General features: G+C 34.9%; 2 protein-coding genes across 3 annotated transcripts; both read left to right on the top strand.

The window, feature by feature from the left end:
• The first annotated feature begins 1,485 nt into the window (after positions 1–1,485).
• LOC112696682 (uric acid degradation bifunctional protein TTL) lies at positions 1,486–11,526 on the top strand. 2 transcript variants are annotated; one of them, XM_025749510.2, is made up of 8 exons: positions 1,533–2,191; positions 2,278–2,406; positions 2,492–2,653; positions 5,306–5,397; positions 9,543–9,760; positions 9,853–9,954; positions 10,816–10,909; positions 11,016–11,526. In XM_025749510.2, exons 4-8 carry the CDS (start codon positions 5,394–5,396, stop codon positions 11,270–11,272), a joined length of 675 nt encoding a protein of 224 aa, XP_025605295.1. In that variant the 5' UTR covers positions 1,533–2,191; positions 2,278–2,406; positions 2,492–2,653; positions 5,306–5,393; the 3' UTR covers positions 11,273–11,526. The 2 variants fall into 2 exon arrangements, with proteins under 2 accessions (XP_025605296.1, XP_025605295.1); XM_025749511.2 differs by lacking the exon at positions 5,306–5,397 and having other exon boundaries at positions 1,486–2,191.
• Positions 11,527–12,363: 837 nt separating this feature from the next.
• Positions 12,364–16,100, top strand: LOC112696681 (uncharacterized). The gene is made up of 7 exons (XM_025749508.3): positions 12,364–12,728; positions 13,783–14,174; positions 14,289–14,524; positions 14,601–14,817; positions 14,922–15,014; positions 15,115–15,216; positions 15,584–16,100. The coding sequence occupies exons 4-7, from the start codon at positions 14,617–14,619 to the stop codon at positions 15,959–15,961; spliced, it is 774 nt and encodes a 257-aa protein (XP_025605293.1). The 5' UTR covers positions 12,364–12,728; positions 13,783–14,174; positions 14,289–14,524; positions 14,601–14,616; the 3' UTR covers positions 15,962–16,100.
• Positions 16,101–26,482: the final 10,382 nt, after the last annotated feature.

Below are 26,482 nucleotides of genomic sequence, written 5' to 3'. Positions count from 1 at the left end.
TTTCAACCCTAAGCATCTCACAAGCTGTTAAATGATTAAAATTTGTTCCTCCGACAAGATTAGTTATTTCGAAAGTCATGTTATTGCTAGGGATCATATTTTGATTGAAAATGAGTTTATTCCTATTTTCCAAGCCAAATTGCATGTGGTAGAGAAAATGATAGGCTTGCTAGTCCATTTAGTTTTCGAGGGTTCTATATATTCTTCGTTAGCCACTCCTTAATGCATGGGTTTATGGGAGAATAATTATTGTGAATTCCTAATTACCAAGCTTTTCACACATTACTCTGATAGGGACAATCACACAAGATATGGATTAAGGTTTTTGTCTTCAACTTGACAACATATGCAATTTAGATTCGAAGTTAGAATTCTCTAACTCTATTCATTTGTAAGTGAGGCGCTATGAGCCATAAGCCATGTAAAAGCTTAAAGTTGTGACCTATCTATAGTTTTTAAAATCTACTAAAGTTAAAATTGCTAACAAAATTAGTCTAATGGATTGCATCATAAGCAATTTTGATAGGGTATTTCTTTGAAAAACATGGTAGCCAACAGATGGAATATTTTCTATATCTTGTTATAGAGATTTTTAAAGTGCGAATAATCTTTATAGTTTTAGTAGGAATAACTAGGCTAAGGATGAGGTGGCTGTGGTGAAAAGTTGGAGATTGGAGATTTAAGATTAAGTTAGTTAAGAGAGGTAGTTTGAAAATTTTGGATAGTTTTTAAGTGTTTGGATAATATTGTCTATCAAAATCTATTTTCATGGGTACAATGTTAATTTTAGTTTTTTGGATAAGTTTGTCAATATTCTGAAATTCTTAAATATAAATGATAATTTAGTCTTTATTAATTGTTATCTAATATTTGTTCAAGTGTATAATATACTAATCCTTAAGTAGTATGAGAAAACTAGCTGAAGTCTAAACCTAAAAAATTAAAAAATAATCTTAGAAATTGAATATGAACAAGAACTCACCTCAGAAGTAACACCCATAAATAAGATCTTTTCTATAAATCGATATAATAGTAATCTCTAGTCTTGAGAAATGTAAGAACATGATTCTCTATAAAATGATTTTTCAGAATTTCTACGATGAAAATTTGTGAAATTCGATAATCACAATTCGCTTCATTTTAATGAGACAGACCCATATCAAACATAAAAAGAGGTTTTTTAAAATATTAATTTTCATATAGAACAAAAAAGTACTTCTTAATTATAACATTTAATTATCAGGTCCAAATTCAACCACTAAAAAACTTTTAGGGTTAAATACTTTTTCCGTCCTTAAAGTCTGAGGAAAAAAATCAAAATGGTCTCCGATTTTTTTTTTATTAAAATCATCCTCAACACTACAAAACGTTATAAAATCGTCCCTTTCTACTTTAATTTTATTTTTTTACCGAATTACCTTAATAATTAATATAAATAATAAAAATAATATTAAAAAATAAAAACAAAACCTTCCCCCACCCTCCACCCCACTCCCGTATCCTCCCGTATCTCTTCCCTTTCTTCTTTCCCCATCCCTTTCCTCATACCCCCTGCACACTGGTACCCCAATCCTTCAAAGGTTAGCCTACCTTGAACATCACAGCTCAACCTACCTTGAACATCCTCCAATTTTTTCTTCATGGCTATGTACTTGTGAGAGAACCAAGTGAGGATCAAGTGGCTGAGAGTACTGTTTGGTGTGAGAGAATTATCACCATCATCATCATTCCAAAGTTCTTGCATTGTTATGGGACAAGTTCTGTGGCCAAGTGAGAACTATTTAACGATGTTGGATCTTTCATAGGTTTGGCCAGTGAAAAGTATCACTGGCTCTTACATTGGCGCAAGTGAAATTGAACAAATGAACACTGCATGAATATCATGCATGCTTGTTGAAGATTCCATTTCCTCAATCATCACCACTACGCCAGGCACGGTGAATAGCGGCCAAGATTTGGAGGCCACACACCTCGCCGCCGCAAAGCATGCTGGGGAAAGCAGAACTCCTTTGCGTGCCACGATCATCAGCGGCGACTCCACCAAAAACGTCGCCATCGCCTATGTGAGGCACGGTAAATAGCGGCGAAGATCTGGAGGCCACACACCTCGCCGCCGCGAAATATGCTGGGAAAGCAGAACTCCTTCTCGTGCCTTATCATCAGCGGCGACTCCATCACAAAACGCCGCCAGGTGAGGATCCAATCTTAAGCAATCTAATTTTTGTTTTGCCCCCTTTTTTTCTTATAACCCTGAGTTGATTCCCCCCAAATTTCAAGAAAACCCGCAAAGAGTAACTGGTAGCCCGCGAAGCACACCCATTGCTGCAATTCCAAAACAAGGTTGTGAAGGCAGGACTCCTTCGCGGGCCACAAATCAGCGGCGATTGCATCACAAAACGCCACCAGGTGAGGATTTGTTAACTCAATTTCTCCTTTCCGCCTTTTTAAGTTCTCCTATAAATTCTAATTCATTCTTCCCCAAATTAACCAGAACCCCGCGAAGAGTCATTGGAAGCGCGCGAACTCTGCTGCCGTCGCTGCTCCACTGCGAAGGTGCTGCCGATCCTGGGTCCTCTGCCCGCCTTGTGCGAAACTGTTGAGCCACCCTCCACCATTCACCATCCTGAGCTATCGCGGCCTCTCCCTGTCCCTGGTGAGTTCTAACATTTTGAGCTTTCATTCATGTTTTCACTCTTGGTTCGGAATTTTGGATTAACATATTGTAATGCAACCTTGTCTCTCTGACAGAGTATGCCTTGTTTAATTAGAACCTAAAGATGGAAAAAGGTCGAGTTAATATTAACCTTGCTTCACCATGAAAATTAATATCCATACAAGTTTTGAGTTCTTAAGTAATTTTCAAGCATAAGGGATAACATATATCTAGTTTTCAACAGTAAATATACAACCTGATAATGTTTACTTTTACCTAGTTAGAGAAAAGCTATAAGAGCTAATTACAGTAGTTAGATTATATATCAGCAACACTGAACTATAATAGTTAGTTTACATACTTCCCTGAATGACTTTGTGAATGAGTAAGAGGTTGGTCTCTTCCTTCAATCATTGCCATTATACCATCCCTGCCACAGAATGTGCACTGCATGCCAAGTTAAAGTTAGAGGTGTTAAATGGAATAGAATTCCATTCAGCAGTAACTAGCAATGAGCTTTAAATATATATATATATATATATATATATATATATATATATATATATATATATTTTATCAGTACTCAATTTTGTACCTGCTTGCTTAATTCAATCTCTTTGAAGCATATACATGTCATTGTACAATTAAGAATTCTCCTTGCTGCTTAGTTTCTTATTATATATGTATATGATGATCTTGATTTACTATTATTGTACTATTCCTCTTTAGCCTTTGTGAGGATTAGAATTGATATTTCTGTAGTAAGGAAATTGAAAAATACTCAAAAGGAATTGAGACTGATGTAAACTATGATACTATTAAAGCGTTATAAGCAATATACAAAATTGGCATCTGCTCAACTCTACTACTTGGCCCTAGTTTCTGCTAGATAAGGTTAACATTTTATTTCAACAAAATTTTGATCTGATAATGTTGATCCAATCAAATGTCTTTGATGAAACAATTTTCTATATGCTTGCTTAGTTGAATCTCTTTGAAGTCTGTACATGTCATTGTACAATTTTAAATTCTCCTTGCTGCTTGGTTCCTGTGATGGCTGCATTATCAGAAAATTTGGTTTATTGTGTCTGAATCATTGATTACACTTGCTGTATAGTGTGAACCTAGTCCTATTTCATGTTTGGCAGCTTTCATGCATGTTAGAAAATTGTTTCAGAATATAGTAGTTGCATTTGTATTATCCGCTATGTGAAATTAGAAAATAGCACCTAATGAATTCGTGCAGCTAGCTAGCTTGACTGGTTTATGTGTTTATTATTGGTGGAGAAATTGTTGTATATGTTTTACAAAAGTGAGGCATGTTTCAATTTTTATTTTTCATTTTTTTCGGTTAAACTGAGCCAAATTATACTTTTTTTTCCTTATTTGATTAAAATATCAAAAATAAATGCATAGTACCAATAATAGTTTAATTTTTAAATGCTAGTATCTTATATGAAATTAAGATATACATATATATATACATATACATATATATATATATATATATATATATATATATACATATATATATATATATATATATATATATATGAGAGTGAGAATGAAGACGTATGAATCACGCATGCATGTTAATTATTAGAGTTGTCATTTAACTCAAAATAATTATTTGTCTCTAATGCATTGGGAATGTCTCTGCATCAAGGCCCCATCTTATTTACTTACTTACACTTTTAATTTTTAATTCCTTAATTAATTGATTAAATATATTATTAGAGTGTGTTCTATGGAGAGTGAAGCTGTGTGTTGTTTGTTTTCTTTCACTGCCATTATTAGAACAGGTCTATGACACTGGTCTCTCTATTTTGTGCTGTGTTTGATTGCTATTAGTACAGTTTTCTTACTCTATATGAATACACTTACAAATTAGAACACTTGTGCTCTGAGAGACTTACTTTTTGGTCCTGTATATGGGGCTAGCATTCCCATATACCCTTTTCTTTTAAAGCTTAGTGCAAAGCATCCCGGTTTATCAACAGATAAAATAATATGTTGCAGAGCACTAATTATCCAATATTCGAAACAATATTTGAGCTTTGTAATTGAATGTTCGTTTTATTTATTTAATTTATCTACTTATGGTTCATTTGCCAGCATAGTGTTGACTGAAAGAAAATATAGCCTTGGGCTTGTGATATCTGGATTGTTGTCTTCAATGTATATATAGCCCTTTGTCACTGCATGAGAGTTATATACGAATTATATAAGTATTAATATATGTAGTTGCCACTGCATGTTAGTTTGCTTTATCAAGAACCTTTTGTCATCCTTGCAAAGATCTTCATCGTCAACATAAACATGCCAGCATGCTTTGCTAGATAATCTTCGGAGTAAATGTTAAGCTTTATCTCCAAAATATTTTTTGGAGAATAAAATTTTTATTAATTTTTCCCTAAAATGAACATTTTTTTCCAAGTGATCTTTTTAATCAAATCTATCTTTCAAAGAATTTAAATTAAACATAACAGAGGAAATTATATCCGGCAATTCTCTTATTATTTTGTTGAGTTAACCCGTAATTAAGGGCTGAAAATTTGTATTTGAGGTTTCTGTTCTTTGTGATTTAGTTTCTTATTAATTATTACATAAATCTAACTTTTACCCCTATTGTTTTTTTCCTCATTTTTTAAGGTTTTTCCTTCTTTGTAATTTCATTTTTTGGACTTCGGATCAGCAATTCTTTCTACCAGTAATTTTTTAGAAAGCACACATTTTGACAATGAGTAAGCAACCTCCCCAATACCTTTCTACATAGCTCTGCTTGCAATATACTGTCTAGTTTACTACGTATGGCACTCTCCCATCTCATAATTGTGATAAACTGTTATTGGTTTTCATTGACACACACCCCATTTTTTCATCTTTTTTTTATAGTTTAATGTAATTTTTTACTATTCATTTAGTTGTCTGTGCTATTTCATTTATTTAGACATTGACAAGAGCTGGATTACAAAGCCACGAGGTAGTGTAGAGTATAGGGATGGTTTGAATAGATTCCTTGACTTCACATTTGCCAATTCATCATCCGATGGGATGATACACTGTCCATGCCCTTTGTGCGGGTTCCGATTTTTCCAAACTAGAGAGGACGCCTACGATCATCTTCTAATGAAACCATTTCCCCCTAACTATACCTTCTGGTTACATCACGGTGAGAGGATAGTAGACGAGAGACCCAACGGTAGGGAAGAACTAGAACCCACTGTAAATTTAGGAGATCAAATTTGTGACATGGTCCACGACGCATTCAACTTGCCGGGACTTCAAAGTGACAATGAAGACTCGATTAATGGGCATGTCGGAAACGTTGCGGAGGGGCTGCTGTTCATATCTGACGAACCTAGCCGCGAGGCTCGTGCCTTTCACGACTTGCTAGAGGATGGTGAGCAGGAATTGTATCCGGGATGTTCAAAATTCTCGAAGCTGTCTTTCTTGGTGAGGCTCTACCATATCAAGTGCATGTGCAGAGTGAGTGACAAGGCTTTTGGTTTGATTCTAGAGCTACTGGGGGATGCCTTTGAGCACGCAGTGATTCCGAAGACGTTGCACGATGCCAAGAGAATCATAAGGAAGCTCGGTATTGAGTATAAGAAGATAGATGCATGTCCAAATGACTGCATGCTGTATCAGGGCTCCGATCAAGACCTGTCTAGGTGCAAACAGTGTGGAGCATCCAGGTGGAAGCAAAAGACTCGGAAGAATTCCGTAGTAAGGATCAATGCCGTTGTCAAAAAGAATGGAAAGCCTCTGCCGGCGAAGATTCTCCGCTACTTTCCTCTGATTCCACGGTTGCAGCGATTATTCATGTCCAGCAAGACATCAGTGGACATGTTGTGGCACAAGAGAAGAACCAATTCTGACGGTTCCTTGAGGCATCCCAGGGACGGCGAGGCTTGGAAAGCATTTGACAGGAGATATACTGACTTTTCTGGCGACCCGCGCAGTGTTCGCTTAGCCCTGGCTAGTGATAGCTTCAATCCTTATGAAAACCTCAGTTCAAAGTACTCAATATGGCCAGTGATTCTTATTCCGTACAACCTACCCCCATGGATTTGCATGAAACAAACCAACTTTATTCTCTCCATGATTATTCCTGGTCCTAAAATGCCTGGCAATGACATAGATGTCTACTTACAGCCACTGATCGATGAGTTGAAGCAGTTGTGGGCCGGTGTTGATACATACGATGCCAGTGAGAAGAAAACATGCAAGATGCGTGCTGCGTTGATGTGGACCATCAGCGATTTTCCTGGATTGGGCAATTTATCTGGCTGGAATACGTACGGCGGGAGAGCTTGCCCCACGTGCAATCTGGACATTGAGACTAGGCGACTCACCTTCAGTCAGAAATGGTGTTTCATGGGTCACCGTCGCTTCCTGAATCACGATCACAGATATAGGCAGGACCGGATTAGATTTGATGGAAAGGTAGATTATAGATCCCCCCTTTCAAACTCACTGGCAGGGATATCTTGAGACAGTTGGAGGGTGTGCCAGTCTCACACGGTAAGGTGCAAGCGGTGGGCGGTAAAAGAAGGCGCGTACAGCAGACCGGGGTACAAGACGAGTCTCCCTGGAAAAAGAGGAGTATATTCTTTGATCTCCCATACTGGGAGAACAACGAATTACGTCACAATCTAGATGTGATGCACATAGAGAAGAATGTGTGTGACAACATTGTGTTCACCATGTTGAACGAGAGTGGTAAATTCAAAGACCACCTAAAAGCTCGAAAAGATCTCCAGTTGATGGGAATCAGGTATGATATGTGGCCACTTGAAGGTGGAAAGTATCCCTCTGCAGTCTTTACCATGTCAAATCCACAGAAGGAGGTATTTCTTAGGACTATCAAGAATGTGGTCTTTCCAGACGGGTACTCTAGCAACATCTCTCGATGTGTTGATTTAAAACAGCGCAAGTTATCGGGCTTGAAGAGTCATGACTGCCACATTCTAATGGAACATCTCTTGCCAATTGCGTTAAGGCATGTATTGCCCACCCAAGTGTCCGCTGTCTTGGCTCAGTTATCAGCCTTTTTTCGACTATTATGCAGCAAATGCATAGATCCTCGTCAACTACCTCTCCTTCAGGATCGTGTGGTCCATACTCTATGCCACATGGAGATGATATTTCCACCTTCCTTTTTCACAGTCATGGTTCATCTAACGGTGCATTTGGTCGAGGAGGCACGCCTCGGTGGCCCAGTGCATTACCGGTGGATGTACCCAATTGAGAGGTAGAAATCTACCTAAGCTTTCTCGATCTATTTTTTTAGGATATCTGTCACCTATAATTTTATGTGTTATGTTCCCGAAGGTACCTATGTCGTCTGAAGCAGTACGTGCGTAATAGGGCACAACCGGAGGGATCTATTGCAGAGGGCTACTTGTCAGAAGAGATTCTGACGTTCTGTTCAAGATATCTAGATAACGTCGAGACTAGGATCAACCGACCAAGTCGGGTTGACGATCGGTTGAGTGATGCCCTGCCCAGTGAGGCTGCCAGCATGTTCCCAGAAGTTGGAAAGGCGGTCGGGGCTGCTTCATTTTTTACTTTGACCCCCACTGAAATTCTTTAGGCACATCGTCATGTACTGGTCAATTGCATTACTGTAGAGAAATTCTTAGAGTAAGTATCGGGACCGAGTTCTAAAATTATCCAACGAGCCAATATAGCTTTAACAATAATAAAGGTGAATATTATTTTGATTTGTGCATAGTGAGTACAGAGCCATCACAAAGAGAAAAATGCGAAGCAGAACAAGGTCCCAGTCTCTTATAGACAATGCGGTGCACAGAGAATTCCCCAACTGGTTTAGGCATCAGGTAATCCTTAATATCATAGGATTCCACTACCCTTTGATGCTTTCTTGCCTCTAATGGTTCAATTATAGGTCCCATTTGGAAGCACCAGTCATTCGAACGAGTTGCAATGGCTTGCCTGTGGACCCCTTGCTCAGGCCAGACGCTATCAAGCTTACAACATCAATGGATTTAAATTTAGAACCATCTCGAGGGAGGAAGGGATGAAAACACAAAATAGCGGGATTTATGTCACTTCGGATACTAGGAGTTATGCAAGCAAACGGGATGTCAATGTTGCCGTTGGCGGTGTCTCGTACTACGGGAGATTAGTAGACATCATCGAGCTAAATTACAGTGGTCAGTTCAATGTAGTCTTGTTCAAGTGTTTCTGGACAGACACCACGTCGGGCAGAGGCATACGACAAGACGAGTTGGGTCATACCTGTGTCAATTTTGCCAATCCAATTCACACCGGTGAATGAGAAGACGATGAGCCGTACATCCTAGCATCTGAGGCGCGTCTTGTGTTCTACGTGGAGGATGAGGTAGACAACGGATGGAGTGTAGTAGTCCATGTGATGCCAAGAGATTTGTTTGACATGGGCGAAGATTATGAACATTGTGAGGTCGACTTTCACCCCCAGTTTTGTATGACGAGCTTGCCTGAATTTGATGTTGAAGGCCTGCGGTTGACAAGAGATGAGGTTTTAGAGGAATCTACTCATGGCATGAATGAGGATTGTGATGAGGCCGCTGAGTCATAAAGTACATTACTCCATGATGGATGTAGCTCATATTCACGGGATTTCATGCATATATACTACTGTCATGATTCAGCTAGGAGAGATAGTTGATTGTATTATATTCATTTCATTACCAGAAAAGATATCTAGATTTAGTTATTTCTTATTATTTAAAATGTATCCCCTAATATAAAGCTCATTGATTTGACTTGGTTATGATATAAATCGATTTCATCTAACTGTTGCCTCTCATATAAGATTTCCTACAATCACATTTTTTAATTGTCCCTGTACGTTCGTTCTATCTCCGTTGCCTTTCAGGGAAATTGGAGAGCCGAGACTTCTTTCTCATTACTAGAAGTGCTTGGTTCGCAGAGAAGATGATAGAGGCGTCTCCATTCTCTTCGTTGGACCATGCAACATCCTTTGCAAGGCAGTTGTGGTTCAAAGAATCGCGTATACAGTCATGGCTGGATGCATTTTCTGGACAAAGTCACCTCTATCGAGCCATTTCCCAAGCGCCAGCTTCTCTGATGAGGGTTTGTTTGCATAGACTCCAATTAATTAGTATGTGTTTCCTTGTCATATTTTTTTTTGAAACCGATTTCATGAGGTTATGTTAAATTTTTAGGAATTGCTATTTTGGGACCGAAAGTACCGGGCTAAATTCGGGTTTGAGTTTATAACAAGTACGGAATTGTGGTTCACACAGAAAATACTTGACGAGGCGAAGGTAATGCTTCCTATTTTTCATTTCCATTTATCTAATTTAAACCACATCTCTCTATCCATGTAACTTAATTCCTACCTTGTGCTGTTTTGGTAAAATGGATACAAGGGAAACAGTTTTGCATTTATACGTGAATTTTTGTTCATCCCATAATGATTAGAATTAAAGAAGCTGAGTCACCATTGAGGATGGATATTTAATTGTATTTTTTAGATCAGAGTAAACTCTATTTCCCCTTGGTTGTGTTGGCATGATGTGAGCTCAAAGAATTTAGATGAAATTCAACCCTCTCATAAAATTTAGATACCATTGGTATTTTTATATTCTATAAAATGTGACACAGAATATCAATATAAAGATAATACAGAACTCTTCTAAAAGGTGAATTTCACAGTCAATTTCAATGTGATTTGGGCAAATAAAAGGAATTCACAGTAAATTTAACCAAACTTTAGAAGGGTCAGTATAATTTGCCCAAAATTTATTGGATTCCATGTCAGGCTATTTATTTTCAATTTCTTCTTAGAGCTTCATAACTAGTATTCAAATATAAAGTATTATGTCAAAGAAAATTATTAGTTCGTTCATTACCATATGTATGGAGCTTCATAGCTAGTATTCGTATATTTATTACTTTTTTTTCCCGGACCTCAATTAAGTGGAATCGTAAGCAGAGGCTAATCAAAGCACCCAATTATTCATGAAAATGGTACATGGGTCGTAAAGGCTTCTAAAAGATAAGTAGTTAGTTCTGAGCAGTATCTTAATTCCCTGGGTAATATCTTGTTGTCCTAATATCTTTTTGTTTGATAATTGGTTGATAAGTCTTCTTATTATTCATGTTAATTTTGGAAATTTGTGTAGGCACGCTATGAAAATACTCTGGTCGTTGAACTTGATGTTGCATCACGGGAGGAATTCAAGCTCATAGAACATGGCCTTGAACGACTATGGGACAGTAAGACAGACATGATATATGCAATGTTAATAATGTTTAGGATTGTATTCGGACTCTAATTCTTTAATTTTTTTTATTGTGTTTGGATATGATGCACAACTCTCAGGGTTATCTCGACCCAATTTTCAATATGCATCCGAAACACCAGGAGAGGTGGTTCCAGATTCGATGGAAAAAGAGGGCGTTGTCTCCTCTGATGGGTCCTCTGATGGGTCTGATGAGACCACTTCTGCAGGACGAAATTACTCCCTGCTGTCATATGACCTCAACAAAACGCCAGATGAGAATGAATATCCTTACAGTGGAATGTCTCCTGGAACGAAGAATGCATGGCACTTGGCTAATTGGCAACACGGTACTTGAATCCGTGAGGACAGTGCTTTAGGTTATCTGAAGATTTCCAATTCAGGTTATTTAGGAAAGTCGAACCTTGTTCATTATTTTTGTCGTGACTTTATAACTACTCAGGCTATTTATTTTGAGATTGTTCTTGTTGGAACGTTTTATCATGTTAGAGAACTTGGGGAATGCGAGTTTTAGTCAAAGATTGGTACAGTTATTATTTTTTAGAGTTGATTAATTAATGAATTTATCACTATTCCGTGCCACAATAAAAACCTCTGCAGTCTATTTTTATACATATTTCATTTGCTGGTGTTTAATTTATTTAAAAGATAAATTTTAAATAAACTTTATTGTATCATAAGATTTATGAATGAAACTTTAAAAATAATTTTCAGTAAGCACAACAAATAATATTTATATTAAATAAATAATTTGTTAACTGCCATGTTTTTATAATAAATATAAATATATAATGTTTCATGTTGGAAAACTTATGGAATGTGACGCAGAACTAAATGTTCATTCGCCAGGGCTTAAAATTTTGTGGTAAATCATGACTGGTTCTTTGGCAAGTTTTAAATTTTTCTTGTGAAAATTAAAATCTTTGGCATAACTTTATGTATCAATAAATGAATAAATTTAGTTATTTTGTTAAATATTTATATTTATTATAATATTTTTAACTTTAAAAAATTATTTTTTAAATATAATTATTATTAATTGGGCCATATGAAAATTATTTTTAGTTTAATTTAAAAAAAATAAATACTAAACATTTATAATGATATTTTCCTTTAAAAACGAATTTAATTAAAGCAAACATGTAAATCAAAACCAATTCATTCGATATATTAGCATTTTAAACATACACCTAATTCGACTATATACTTGATTCTATTTTTATTCAAGAATGTTTTCACCTAAGTCAAATCCATTGAATTCAATTTATTACTAACCCCTATACTATATTATTAATTTATTATTATTATTATTATTATTATTATTATTATTATTATTATTATTATTATTATTATTATTATTATATCGACTAACCCCTGTACAATTTTGCATCATGGCTAACATAGTGCATTTTTCAATTGGATTTTGTTACTGATGCATTATTTTATCTTATTAATATATTTGCTTTAAAAGGCAGAAGTTAGGGATTTGGGTTTTAGGCAAATTCAAAGACCCGCCAAATTATATTATACTCCTTTGATTGAAATTTTCATACCCCAGCCTCTGCGATAGTCATATCATCTGCTCCCCAATCCTTATACACTCCAACCCTAACTCAAAAACATTTAACGAAGGCACCCCCAACCCATAGAAGCTTTGACATCTTGGGCTCCAACGAAAAATTGTTAACTCGCGTTGGATCCTGGGTCTCGACAAGCTGCCGGTCGCTCAGGTCTCTCCGCCCGTGTGGTCGTCTTCCGGTCGGGATTACTGTTGGCCCAATGTCTCTGCTCCGGTAACCCTCCCTCTTTCTAACACCAAAATGGGTGATGTTAAAATTGTTGATTTCAGTGGGTGCTCTTAATATGACTGAAATTTGTTTTGTTCCTTTTACCGTAAGCCTATTTTCTTCTGGGTAAGAGGTGAACACAATAGAATGCTAATATGAAGGTGTATAGTCCCCGTAATAGAATAAGGACTTATGAATTCTAATGAACTAAGAGGATTTATTTTGATTCAGTTTGTTGCTGACTTGAGGCTACACTATTTTAACCTGCTCTGTAGTTTCCTGATTTAAAATTCATAGCTTGACGTCCGCTTTATGTATGGGCTAATTTGGGTTGTATAATTTGTACTACTGAAATGCAAATATCACTTGAAAAGGATTAATTTGATGCAGAAGTAGGAATGTTATGGAGAGGAAAATTCAATGTAAAGTTGGGAACGGAGGAGTGGGACTTCGGAGTTTGTGCATCGGAAGGGTATACAAGTTTTAGATTTGGTAGTTTAAAATGCACCACTCTTTTAGAAGTATACTTGACTTAGTATTAAAAATGCATTGACTGATTCAGGAACTTATGAGAGCTTCTAATTAGATGTTACCCCGATTGCAGTCACCAACGTGGCCGTTTAGCATAGATTTGTCCTATTTAGTCACTTAGCCTTAAATAAATATATTAACCTACTCCATTTATTATCGTTAGAATGTTCATGGCAGTAAAAGGAGATATTGAATAAAATTATATTATTATTGGATATAGTGTATGTGATATTTGAAGCCCAAAGCTATATATGGAACGCGGTTATGAAATTTGGACTTGCCGTTTGCATGTGCTACACTCTTGAATGTATGTGGATCTTCTTCAGAGAAATGTTTGGGAGTATCTTAGATTCCTAGGCAGAAATTATATTTCCACATATATGTAATCTAATATCCATGTTTAGAGTTGTGTTTTCTATATGAATTAGTCAATGAGTTATATTTCAATTTTGGTTGTAACAAATTTACCAAAACAGCATGAATGTGCTTTGACTCTTCTTGATTCTAATTTCTTTTCTGGTTGAAACAGGCGCCCTATAAAATTTATGATGGCTAGAAAAGGTCGTTTCACAAGAAAACCAAAAGTAGGACCAGGATGTCAGCAACCACAAACGGCTCCGCCTCCGGTCCCGCCTCCGGCCTCGGCTTCCCACTGCGATGACTCTGAAATTCTTCCGGACAGTGGTGATAGTGTCCCTCAAACTTCACGTCCATTCCTTCCGCCGCGCAGTGTACCAAGGCCGGCTCTACAAACGAGCACAACAAACATTCAAAACTCGGAGCCAAGCCATGTAAACTCGGCAGATAATGCTAATGATGTGGATTCTGTTGATCAAGCAGCTGATGAATCCTTTGTTGATTCTAGAGCTCAGAATCGCAAAGGACGCAAGACTACATAGTTTTGGGAAGTCAGGATAATCGGTAATTTAGCTATTAAATTTGATGTGTTCAACCTGATTTAGACTCTTGTTAAGTTTTATTACTCTCGCATGCTGTCCATTTATTTAAACATAAGGTATTATGTTTGGCTTATAGATTCCGATGGCACAATGAAGCCGGCAAGACTAAGCGTGAGGGAGGCCATGGAACGGCCTAACGGTAGAAAGATCGTCCTTAGGTTCAACAAAGCAAAGCAAGCCATTGGAAACGAAGCTGGATTGTTGAGTGGCGTGCTTGGTCTGCTAGGATCTGACTTTGGAAAGTTTCCTATCTGTGAGGAAAGCTGGCGTAAGATTACTACAAAGGACAAAGTCTATAACGAATGTGTGAAGGTAAAAATTTATATCCCCTTTAAAATACATCTGCTTATTTTTACAATATTTGACAAATTTTTGGTTATTTGTATAGCAAATTTTCCACATTGATGAAGATAGCGAAGGAGTTATCAAAAAAAAATATCTTGAAAAGTATGGGGAAGTCCTGGAAGGAGACAAGGCTGAGGTTGTATAATGCTTATTTCAAGCCAACGTTCACGACTAAACAAAATATTGAGAATCGTCCGCCGGGAATTGATCGAGAACATTGGAGATGGTTCCTTGACTATCGCGCCAAACCTGAAACGAAGGTAATCTAGTATATCATTGGTACACAATTTTTATGAAAATTATTGTTGCATTGAGTCTTTTTAGATCATCTTATGATCACCTTTTGTCTCTACTGGACCAATAGGAGAAGTGCAAGAAAAATGCGAAGAATCGATCAAAACAACAATATACCCACACTGGCGGTTCAAAAAGCTTTGCACGGCGAATCGAAGAAGAGGTACTTTACTTTTTTTTGTTCACTCTTTGGACTATTTCTGTGACTTGAGATTGCCTTGATTGTATGAAAAACGGTAATGGCATAAAATTTGTTGATACAGTCGGAACAACAAGGGAGAATAGTCGGAAGAGGGGAGTTATGGATCGCAGTGCACAAAAAAAAGGACGGCTCCTACATGAATGATGAAGCAAGAGCAATCGGTGTAAGTACCACTATTTATAATTGGTAGATAAAGTTATGACCTCAAATAGGGTAATAGTCTAATTTTCTATGTTATTTTGTTTTTGTTCTTGTTTGATGAATGGTTTGATACTCTATGTTAGATACTTTTACAATTCATATTCCAGCTTACTTTAAGTGTGATTGCTAATTTGCCTGTTATGTTTATAGACTTTTTGAACTTCGACGTAATTTGGAAATAGTTGGGAGCAGGAATTTGAATGAATGATTTTTATCTATCCGTTACAGCTAGTTATAGTGTTTGGCATCCTATGTTATCATTTGGCGTGTTTTTGACATGAGATGGACTCATCAACAAAATTGTTGTATTTGCTAATTTGTGTCTGTAGGAAAGAATTGAGGAGATTGAGCAACAGGATGAGTCATCTAGAGTGTTGTCTCAGAATGATTCCATTGCTCAGGTTTTCGGAAAAGAGAAACCGGGTAGAGTACGTGGTGTGGGTTTTGGACCGACTCCTAGTCAACTCTTCGGTCCAAATTCACATGGGCTTGGCAACGGAGTCCAACAAGAGGAGACTCAGAGGAAGCTGCTTGAACTGGAGGCACAGCTGGAAGGCGAGAAGTTGAAGAGGAAGGCGATGGAGGATGAGGCAGCAGCAGATAAGAAAAAGATGAAGGCGATGGAGAGTGCTCTAATTTATCTGTTTCAACGGCAGGGTGAGGAGCTGCCACCAGACATCGCTGCAGGGATGAGTTTTGTGGGATGATAGAGTGAATACTAGAATATTAGAATTCGAGATATGTTGCATTGAAGCAAACATTTTATTGAATTAGACTGAGCAACTCTTTGAAAGAGATTTTTTTTATTCGTATTTTCATGGATATATATATTTCATGTTTTGCTTATATCTCGATTTTGTTTTTGATACAAGTTTAGATTCTAAGATTGAAAATATTCAATCTTTAAAATAATAAAAAATATAAGAAGAATTTTAAAAAATCATTGAATAATATTTTAAACCAATTTGGTGTGATTTTTTGAAAAATTCTAAATTTTTAATTTTTTTTTAAATTTCATATTACATAGCGGCGGTTTTAAACCGCCTCTATTTTGGTTCGATGATTGTAGAAACTATTATATCTGGCGGCGGTTTGTAACCGCCGGAATCTCTGACAGAAACTACATTAGCATTTAGCGGCTTTTTTAAAACCGCCGCTAAACGTGCGGCCAGTCAGACATATCGTATAACATTGCGGCGGTTAAGATTCCGCCGGTAAATATGAGGGAAATTGTGTCAGCAAAATTCGGCGGCGGTTTTCTGTTAGTGTGCCGCAAAATATTGATTTAGCGGCGGTTATGCCAGCGGTTGCTGGAAACCGCCGCCAAATCCAACTGCGGCGCCCATATCCATGGCTGTCTGGTGAACCGCCAGAAAATGATTTTGCGGCGGTTTAAAACCGCTGCTGTTAACCGTACTTCTTGTAGTGCACCTTCAGCTCCAATTTCTCAGCAACTTTCAACAGGGCCTTATTATCTAAACCCAAAAAAGTATCAAGCTTTAAAGTTTCTTTAGATGGTTGATATTGTGAAATTTTAGCAAACACCTAATAGACAAGTATCTATTTCTATTGTGTTCGCCAAAAAAAAGGCAAACTTGAGAATGGAATTGCTGAAATGGAAGTTCAAGAACACTTCCAAGGAATAAAATTTTTGTTGAACAATGAAGAGAAGATTTTCAATTAGAAGATGAAGAAGCGTGTGGTGTGGAAAAAGAAAAAAAAGGCTACAGAGACAATCAAACTTGCTTTTTCTTTTTCTTCCAATCCCTTGTAATAGAAAGGGAAGAGATACAAAAGTGCAGATGCCGGGGGGATGGGTGTCGTGGGCTGGAGGGGGAGGATTTGTTTTTTATTTTTTAATATTATTTTTATTATTTATATTAATTATTAAGGGTAATTTAGTAAAAAATAAAATTAAAATAAAAAGGACGATTTTATAACGTTTTGTAATGTTGAGGATGATTTTAATAATAAAAAAAGGTCGAGAACGATTTTGATTTTGGTCTCAGACTTTAGGGACGAAAAAAGTACTTAACCCAAACTTTTACGAATATTCTTTGATTCGTTTAACTTCACCAAAATATTTTAAAAATATTTTAGAGTTGAGATAACAAATATATGATACTAGTCTTACTCCTATTGGTATGATTATTTGCTTTATCTGATATAGTAAAAATAAGTGATCAAATAATTATTATTTTTGGTAATTATCCTCTAAGAATTAATCCTAGCCACATGTTTTACTACTCGTATATCATTCCCCTTTCCTCGTTCATTATCCACCACAAGTTAATTCACAATGTGGTGAATTAACTTGGAGGTAAGCAAGATTAGGTCATCAAATTAGTATCATATGATATTTAAGGTTATGCAAATCTCTTCTCTCAACTTCGGCCCTCTCTCCTTCTCTTTATTCCATTAGATGTCAAAATTTCTTGTCTTGATTATCAAGAAAGAAAAGTGAGATAAGATCAAGAAAAAAAAGGAAAAAAAGAAATTAAAATATCATCCTTATCTCTCTTTCACTTTAATGTTAATGTCCCTTCTCTTTTACTCTTTTATTTTAATTTTTCACCACTAAAAACAGTAAGTTACCTAGTGAGAAAGAAAGAAAAGAAAGAAGAAGAAAGAAAGAGTGACTGAATTGGAGGAAAAGAAGAGAGAAAAACTAACCAATCATTCATACAATTACCTCTTTCATTTTCAAAAGCACAAACTCTATTAACAAAAAGTCAAATTAGACAAATAACTCTCATCATCTTCTTTATTTTTTATCTTAAAATTTTTAAGATTAGTGAAGAGAATTTCTTCATTCATTCTCTTTATAAATTCGGTTTTTATGTTTTTTTATAAAGGACTTTAATTTGTTCCTTTTCTTGTATAAAAAGCCACCTCTAGAACTTCCAAAGGAGTAGCAAGAACATCAAAATTCAAGCTCAAAAGTAGGAGAAATTTCTTTTTTTTTTCTTTCATTGTGAATTCGGTCATAAGGCCTCCATGTGATTGAAAGTTGTGTTATTTTTCATTTAGAAGGTTCTTGGTGATTATAAAACCTAAGGAAGGAACTTAGAAGGATTAACAAGAAAGGTAAGGATTAGAATAGTTAGAAGAATTCATATATAAATAATACACTTTTAATGATATTTTAATGATGATTGATAGCTACAAATGTTTTTATTGATGATTGAATGATTGATGAGTTAATGATATATTTTACAAGTGTTTGATATGAATTTTTGATAAATATGTATGATGATGATCGATTGTATAAACGCCCTTGGGGTTAAATTACAATTTTGTAAAAGTTGAAAATCAAGTAAAGAATTCATTATATGATGCTTAAAGAAGTTAATTATGTAAAAGATTAAAAGATTGGAAGAAAAATAATTAAAAAATTCTAAAAGGATCATAAACAAAGGTTTTAAGTTTATCACAAATGTAAGATGCACCAAATATGATTAATATGTAATTTAGAGTAAAAAGTGAGCTAAAAATAAAAATAACAAAATAATAGGCTTAAATATGAACATCAAAGATTTAGGGATAAAAATATAATTATTTAAAAGATTCAGATTAAAAATATAATTAGGATAAAATTTTGGGCATAAACAATAATTTTAGTAAGCTTTAGGAGTAAAAATATAATTATAACAAAGTAATAAGATAAGAATAAAAGAATAGGAGTGAAACGATAATTTAGGCTAAAAAAGGATAAAATAATCATTAAAAAATTGAGGATAAAATAGTAAATTGGAAGACATAAGAGGCAAATTAGTCATTTTGGTAGAAGATAAGATTAAAATAAGTAATTATGTAATCTAAGAGTAAAACAATTATTTTGCATAAAAACAGAATATTAAAATGAGTAATTGTGAAATTTAAGAGTAAAATGATCATTTTGATAAAATATAATGTTAAAATAGTCAAAGTGAAAACACTAAAAGCAAAATTATTATTATTGAAAAGTGTGAGGTTAATATAGTAAAATTGAAGAGAAAATAATAAAATGATCCTATTACAAAATATGAAAGAAAAAAAAGTAAATATGATAATAGAGAGCATAAAAATTGTAAGAGAAAAAAATAATAAAGGACATAAATGTCATTATGTAAAAAGATTAAGAACAAAAGAATTTTTTAGAAGATAAAAGGAGTTAAGGACAAAAGATTTCCTTAAAAAATAAAAAAATGTAACACCCTAATATTCAAACCCTTATACTCGAGTCATAAGTTAATGATAATAAGATGGTATGACTTAAGGTGAATTATAATATATATATATATATATATATATATATATATATACATATACATAAAAGTTGAAATTAAAGAAAGTAGTAAATGAGAAGCCTAAAAAAAGAGTAAAATGAAATCGCAAAACGAAACACTCACATATCGATAAACAGAAGATAAAACGTATTTGGATAGCGAAACAGATAAGGTATAAATAATAAGGAAGAATAGAATAAAGACACGGTATATATGTATATATAATAGCCATTAGTCGCGACCTGCGAAGTTTAGACCGACTAGGGTACAGAAATAAAATCAGTTTGACAACAATATTTCCTATCTCTCCCAAAATATACATCAAATTCTCTATAGGAAAGTTTTCCAAAATGATGACTACACATACATATAAATTTTTCAAGATAAAATATGGAGAGATTCTAAGCAAAGTAAAACAGGAGTCCAATGATTTTCCCCATCTTTCAGATGAATTGCAGTTCACTGCTGAGTTCCAGGACCTGCATCTGAAAAACAAGAGATATATACGAAATGAGAACCCCCAACCCATGGGTTCCCAATACGGTAAAAGTGCCAGATAAATACAATGCACTATAATAGGAACTCACTATGTATCCTAAGCTTCCTTTCATCAAATATTCATCCTAGGTTCTCACTAATCCATGAATAGGCAACTCTCATAAGAAAATACTAAATCTAATTTATCTTTCCCAACTTTCCAGCTCTCCAACATAACAAAAATAGAATCATAAATAGAACCATCACCAACTATTTTATCTCAACAATTCTATATCAATACCTCATATCTTAACTTGGAGCAAATGAAATCACTTCACTGCATCTACCCAGGGAGCTTAAATCATCTCATTCAATATTCATCATTGTTAATCAATCATCTCCTCATTTCATTTCAATAAGGACAACCCTCAACGTTAACTTGTAAACCTTGTAAAATTTAGCAAATAATTAATCAATAAATTAATTTTTAATAAAAAAATTAGAAATATAAATTTTATAGTTTAATAAGATAGAGCAAATCAAAATAAGAATTTCAACACTAATTTCAAAGAATTTGGCCCAATATTAGACCAAACGGGCTGAACCGGTCGAATAGGGCCTAAGGCCCAACCCACTTTCCCTTAACACAATGAGATGAAGCTCATTTCTTCCCCAAACCAAGGAAACACGTTCTTGGAGGGAGAGCAAGGGAAGAAGAGGTCTAACCCTTGGTTTTGATTCTAACCCACATAACTTTTCACTCTAAGCTCCGATCGTCACACTGTTTGCGGCTACGCATCCCCAGTGACAAGATCTACAAAGTCTGGTGCATAATTTGGTAAGGAAACTTCATTCTCGTTCTTAGCCTTAGTTTCTCCAAAATTTTGAAATTAAATGGAGTGGTGATGAGGTTTTGGTTCTTTGATGTTATAAGGCCTGATTAGCTTGAGAAAATCGCTCACTCTTGCTTCTTTGGCTCTTGGGTAAGGTGAGAATCTTAGAACTCTAGCTAATTCCTTGATTTAGTGTGTTGATTATTGAATTTTGGGTATGTATGTATAATTATGTGTATTAGGTGTGTAAATATATAAATTGGAAGCTTGGTTTGGATCTTGGTTGCGGATTTTTGGAGTTGAAGGCTTGCAATTTCGCCTAAGTGGATTGTCTTGGGATATACGAGAAAATTGGTCAACGTATGATTTTGGTTTCTCGTATTTAATATGTAATGTCTTGTGAAAACTTAAGCTAGATGACCTAGGATAAGTTGGATTGAAAATGCTGGATTTGATTGGTAGTTTAGTTGACAATGTATGTTTGATTTGATGAGGCATGATAAATTCATTGGTTTTGTGACATGAATATAGTTGATGTGGTGAGGAGGTTAATGAATGATGACTTTGATGGTGGTAAATGTAAATGTTGATGGTGGATATGTTAATGTTGATGATTTAGATGCTATTATTGAAAATATTGGAAGAAAATGTATGCACGATCGAGGTACGCTGGACTTTGATAGAATGTGGGGTTGTGATGTTGAATTGAAAGGTTGTGGTGCTGTTTGTATGTTTTGAGTGTTGATATTGAGTTTTAGTTGGTGATAATAGAAGTTTATGAACTTTTGTGAAAATCTAATTTTTGGTCAAACTTCGGCGAGCTATAACTTGGATTCTGGACTTCCAAATTGTTTCAAACTTGTTTCATATAAAAATTGGATTCGTAAAGTTTACGCCGTTCAAAAAACAGATGAAAAATGTTTTAAAACAAGAAAGTTATGTGCGTCGGAAGTTCGGTAGGTAAAATTGAAATTCTGCAGACTTTAACCATTTTTTGACTAATATGCAATGTATGCGTACGTGGATCCCTCCATATGCGAACGTTCGATTCTGTCCAGTGTACCTACGTACGCGGATGAGGTAATACATACACATGATGGGCAAATTACATTCCCACGCGTACGCGTGGCCCCTATTTTAGCAAACATGAATTTAGTGTTTTAAAGTTTAATTTCGAACCTCTAAACCTCTATTTTCATTACTTTAGCCCTAGATCTAAATTGTATGCCTAGTAATGAGATTAAGCTAGGAAAAGGTGGTAACTTGGAGATGAAGGAACCTTGAGAAGTGATGAATTAGGTATGGGGAGTTAGGTGGCATAAATACACACATATATATATATATATATGTATGTGTGTGTATATATATACTTTGTATATTATAAAACTGATCAAAGAAAGATATGAATATTTCATCTGAGCGCACTTTCTTGAAAGTACGATCCCCAGGAGATGGTGGGAGGTTAGGATCCCCTCCTTTGTTCCTCCTGGGCATATGAGAACGTACCTTCTAGGTAAACACAAGGGTTATGGTTTCGCCCTACTTGCTTAGTATAGAGGCTCCCCGGGTAGATGCAAAGGTGTGGTTCATGCCACTTGCTCCGGGTTATGATGAATTATGTATAAAAGTACAATTATATGATGTATAAGTGATGCTAAAATGAATGGTTACAAATGAATATAAATGGAATGAGGCTTATGCACTTATGTTATCTGAGATACGAGTTTTCTTGGGTAAAGAGTAGTGGCTTGCCACCACGTGCTCCAGGTTGAGACTCGATATTCTGTTAACCCTATGATGTAAGGGTGACCGGGCACATATAAATTCCCGGGAAGGATATCCGCTAATGAGCAAAGTTTATATATGAATGAGAAAAAGCTATGCATAGACTCTTGGGGATGCGCATCAAGGGACAGTCTATGGTTTAGCAGCTGGACTTGTCAGGTTGGCTTGATAACCGACAGATGCGACTCATCAGCCATAGGACAGGCATGCGTCATATGCATATTGTTTGAATTGCTTGTTTGTGCATTATTTGGGAATGCCTAAGTGAAGTTACCATGTTAATTGTTATATTTGCTACCTGCAGTACTTGTATTCTACTTATGTTTGTTATTGTCTGCTTGGTTGTTTATGCGGTTCTCTAGTGTTGGAGGATTGGAGGAAAGGAGGAGGATTGAGGGTTAGGTTTAGTTTTAGTTGAGATAGAAACCCTTAGAAAACCACCTTGATTTATGGTTTTTGTTTTAGTCCTTTAAGTTTTATAATCTGAGTGTCGGCGTTCTAGGATTACCTCTGGCTTTCCCAGGACCTTATATCTTATGTATGCGGCACATTTACCATGCTGAGAACCCCCGATTCTCATTATGCACATAATTATTATTTTTCATTAAATGTGTTAGTTGGGATAAAATAGTAATTTAGGAGACAAAAGAGGCAAATTAGTCATTTTGGTAGCAAATAAGATTAAAATAAGTAATTATGTAATCTAAGAGTAAAACAATTATTTTGCATAAAAAATAGAATATTAAAACGAGTAATTGTAAAATTTAAGAGTAAAGTGGTCATTTTGATAAAATATAATGTTAAAATAGTAAAAGTAGAAATAGTTAGGTCAAAATTATCATTATTAAAAATTATGAGGTTAATATAATAAAATTAAAGAGAAAATGATAAAATAATCCTATTACAAAATATGAAAGACAAAAAAGTAAATATGATAATAGAGAGCTTAAAAATTTTAAGAGAAAAAAAATAAAGGACATAAATGTCATTATGTAAAAAGATTAATGACAAGAAATTTTTAGAAGATAAAAGACATTATGTTAAGGGCAAAAGAGTCCCTTAAAAAATAAAAAAGAATGTGAATTTAAGATGCCCTCAGAAAAATGTAAGCCCTAAGATGCGCACGGCATGAATGACTGCCTAGTAAACTAGAGGTTCCTGTAGGATTATAAAGTGCTCATAACATGCAGCAAAAGTAATAAAGTAATTCTATTTATTTATTTATGCTTAAAATTTTATCGAAATAAGATGGGTTAGATGTCAATACATGATTACGTTAGTGAATAAAATTTTCTCCTTTGATAGTACCAAGATACTGTGTGTATCCACACTGAAACTGATCTTTGTTGTCAACTTCTTGACCAATAGATTTAACTAAAAAACTTCTTACAACTCTTTGTACCATAAATTCTTTACCAAGAATTAGACTATTTGTGTATGTAGAGGTAAAGGAAAAATTTTTTATGTTTCTTTTACCATATACATATATATATATATATAGTATGAGATTGGTAACTGATTTGAAATAGAATCGATTAAATCTTCTCCAGATATAAAACTCATTATAGAATAAATAATTTATTACTTAATATACTCAATTATCATATTATTATATTTATGGTGCTAACAAAGAATATAATAATATTTTATTTGAATTAATATAATTATTTATTTGATCAAATCAAAATAATAATTAAATAATTCTTTACCAATGATTAGAACATTCGTTAGTGTGTGACCCCATAGGTTCAATACTAAGTGGGTAGTAAATTAGCCATACTAACCTTACTAATCAAGGTTGGTGTCTAGCAACACTTCTTGACGACTCGATAGCTTGAAGTAATAATATTTTTACTAAAAATCCAAAAAGAACAAACGTATAATTCCTTCAACCATCTTTCTAGTTCTTGGTTAATTTTAGAGTACAGTTTAATTGTCAAACTCTAACTTGTTACCATTACTATAATGAATTATGAATGACCTATGAAATTCATTTCTTTATTCATTCAAACCTCTTGACCAAGGTTTTGTTTAATTCATTCATTATAATCGTAGTTCGTAAAGCTCGAACTTATTACCACAGTTGATAGATTCCATATTGACTAATCATTAATTTTAAAAGTATTTAAATCATACCTAATATCCATTCAACTAGTATCATAGAATATTAGGTGTTCCAAATCAAAGTATAATAAATACTTTTGTTAATTACTATGATAGTCGCAGGTCAAAGAAAAATTCTAATACTATGTTCATCATGAGAATATCATACTGACAAATATACGATAACCATAACCATTAGGAATTCTCAGAGTGAGTCAGTTCAACGATTATATCTCTATATGTACCATTTATATATATAATTTAATAAATAAGATCTATTAATCTTCATCCAATGAATACTATTATATATAAATTAATCTACCCAAATCACTAATGTCCTAATTTTAGTGATTTTATGATTAATAATAGTTTAAATTAAAAGTACTCAAAAATGTATATCTCATTATTATGATTAATAATAATTAATGATAGTATTTTATCGGACATACACATTTATCTCCAATAATCTCCCACTTGCACTAGAGTCAATGACAGATTGGATCTAGGGCATACATATATTTCCAATAAAATCTCTCACTTGTACTAGAGCCAATCAGTCATATATTTCAATCCCAATTCCGGCATATGCTTATCAAACTCTTTTGATTTAAGCGCCTGAGTGAATGGGTTTGCTAGATTATCTTTCCCAGTAATCTTTTGAATCTCAACGTCTCTATATTCAACAATCTATCTTATCAATTGATACATTCTCAAGATATGCTTATACTTTTGATGTGATCTTGCCTCTTTTACTTGTGCAATGGCTCCATTATTATCACATGGTGGTGCACCAAATTGTGATCTCAATGGCGCCAACAACTTGGTATGCACAATTGTAATCTCAACTCTTTTTCACAACTTCGCACAACTAACCAGCAAGTGCACTGGGTCGTCCAAGTAATAAACCTTACGTGAGTAAGGGTCGATCCCACAGAGATTGTTGGCTTGAAGTAAACTATGGTCATCTTGTAAATCTCAGTCAGGCGGATTCAAATGATTATAGAGTTTTGATAATTAAAAGATGAATAAACATAAAATAAAGATAGAGATACTTATGTAATTCATTGGTGGGAATTTCAGATAAGCGTATGGAGATACATTATTCCTTCTGAATCTCTACTTTCCTACTGCCTTCATCCAATCCTTCATACTCCTTTCTATGGAAAGCTGTATGTTGGGGATCACTATTGTCAATGGCTACCATCCGTCCTCTTAGTAAAAATGGTCTAAATGCGCTGTCACCGCACGGTTAATCATCTGTCGGTTCTCACTTGTGTTGGAATAGGATCCAGTGATCCTTTTGCGTCTGTCACTACGCCCAACACTTGCGAGTTTGAAGCTCATCATAGTCATCCCATCCCAGATCCTACTCGGAATACCACAGACAAGGTTTAGACTTTTTGGATCTCAAGAATGTTGCCAATTGATTCTAGCTTATACCACGAAGACTCTGATCGTGAACCAAAAGGCTAAGAGATATGCATTCAAGCTCGTTTGCATGTAGAACGGGAGTGTTTGTCAGGCACGCGTTCATAAGTGAGAATGGTGATGAGCGTCACATAATCATCACATTCATCATGTTCTTGTGTGCGAATGGATATCTTAGAACAAGAATAAGCATGAATTGAATAGAAAACAGTAGTACTTTGTACTAAAACTCGAGGAACAGCAGAGCTCCACACCTTAATCTATGGTGTGTAGAAACTCCACCGTTGAAAATACATAAGTGATGAAGGTCCAGGCATGGCCGAATGGCCAGCCC

The sequence above is a fragment of the Arachis hypogaea genome, chromosome 6 (genome assembly GCF_003086295.3).
Source record: "Arachis hypogaea cultivar Tifrunner chromosome 6, arahy.Tifrunner.gnm2.J5K5, whole genome shotgun sequence".
Taxonomy (NCBI): domain Eukaryota; kingdom Viridiplantae; phylum Streptophyta; class Magnoliopsida; order Fabales; family Fabaceae; genus Arachis; species Arachis hypogaea.
Note: the sequence above shows the minus strand (reverse complement) of the source record. Positions and strands in the feature narration are given on the sequence as shown.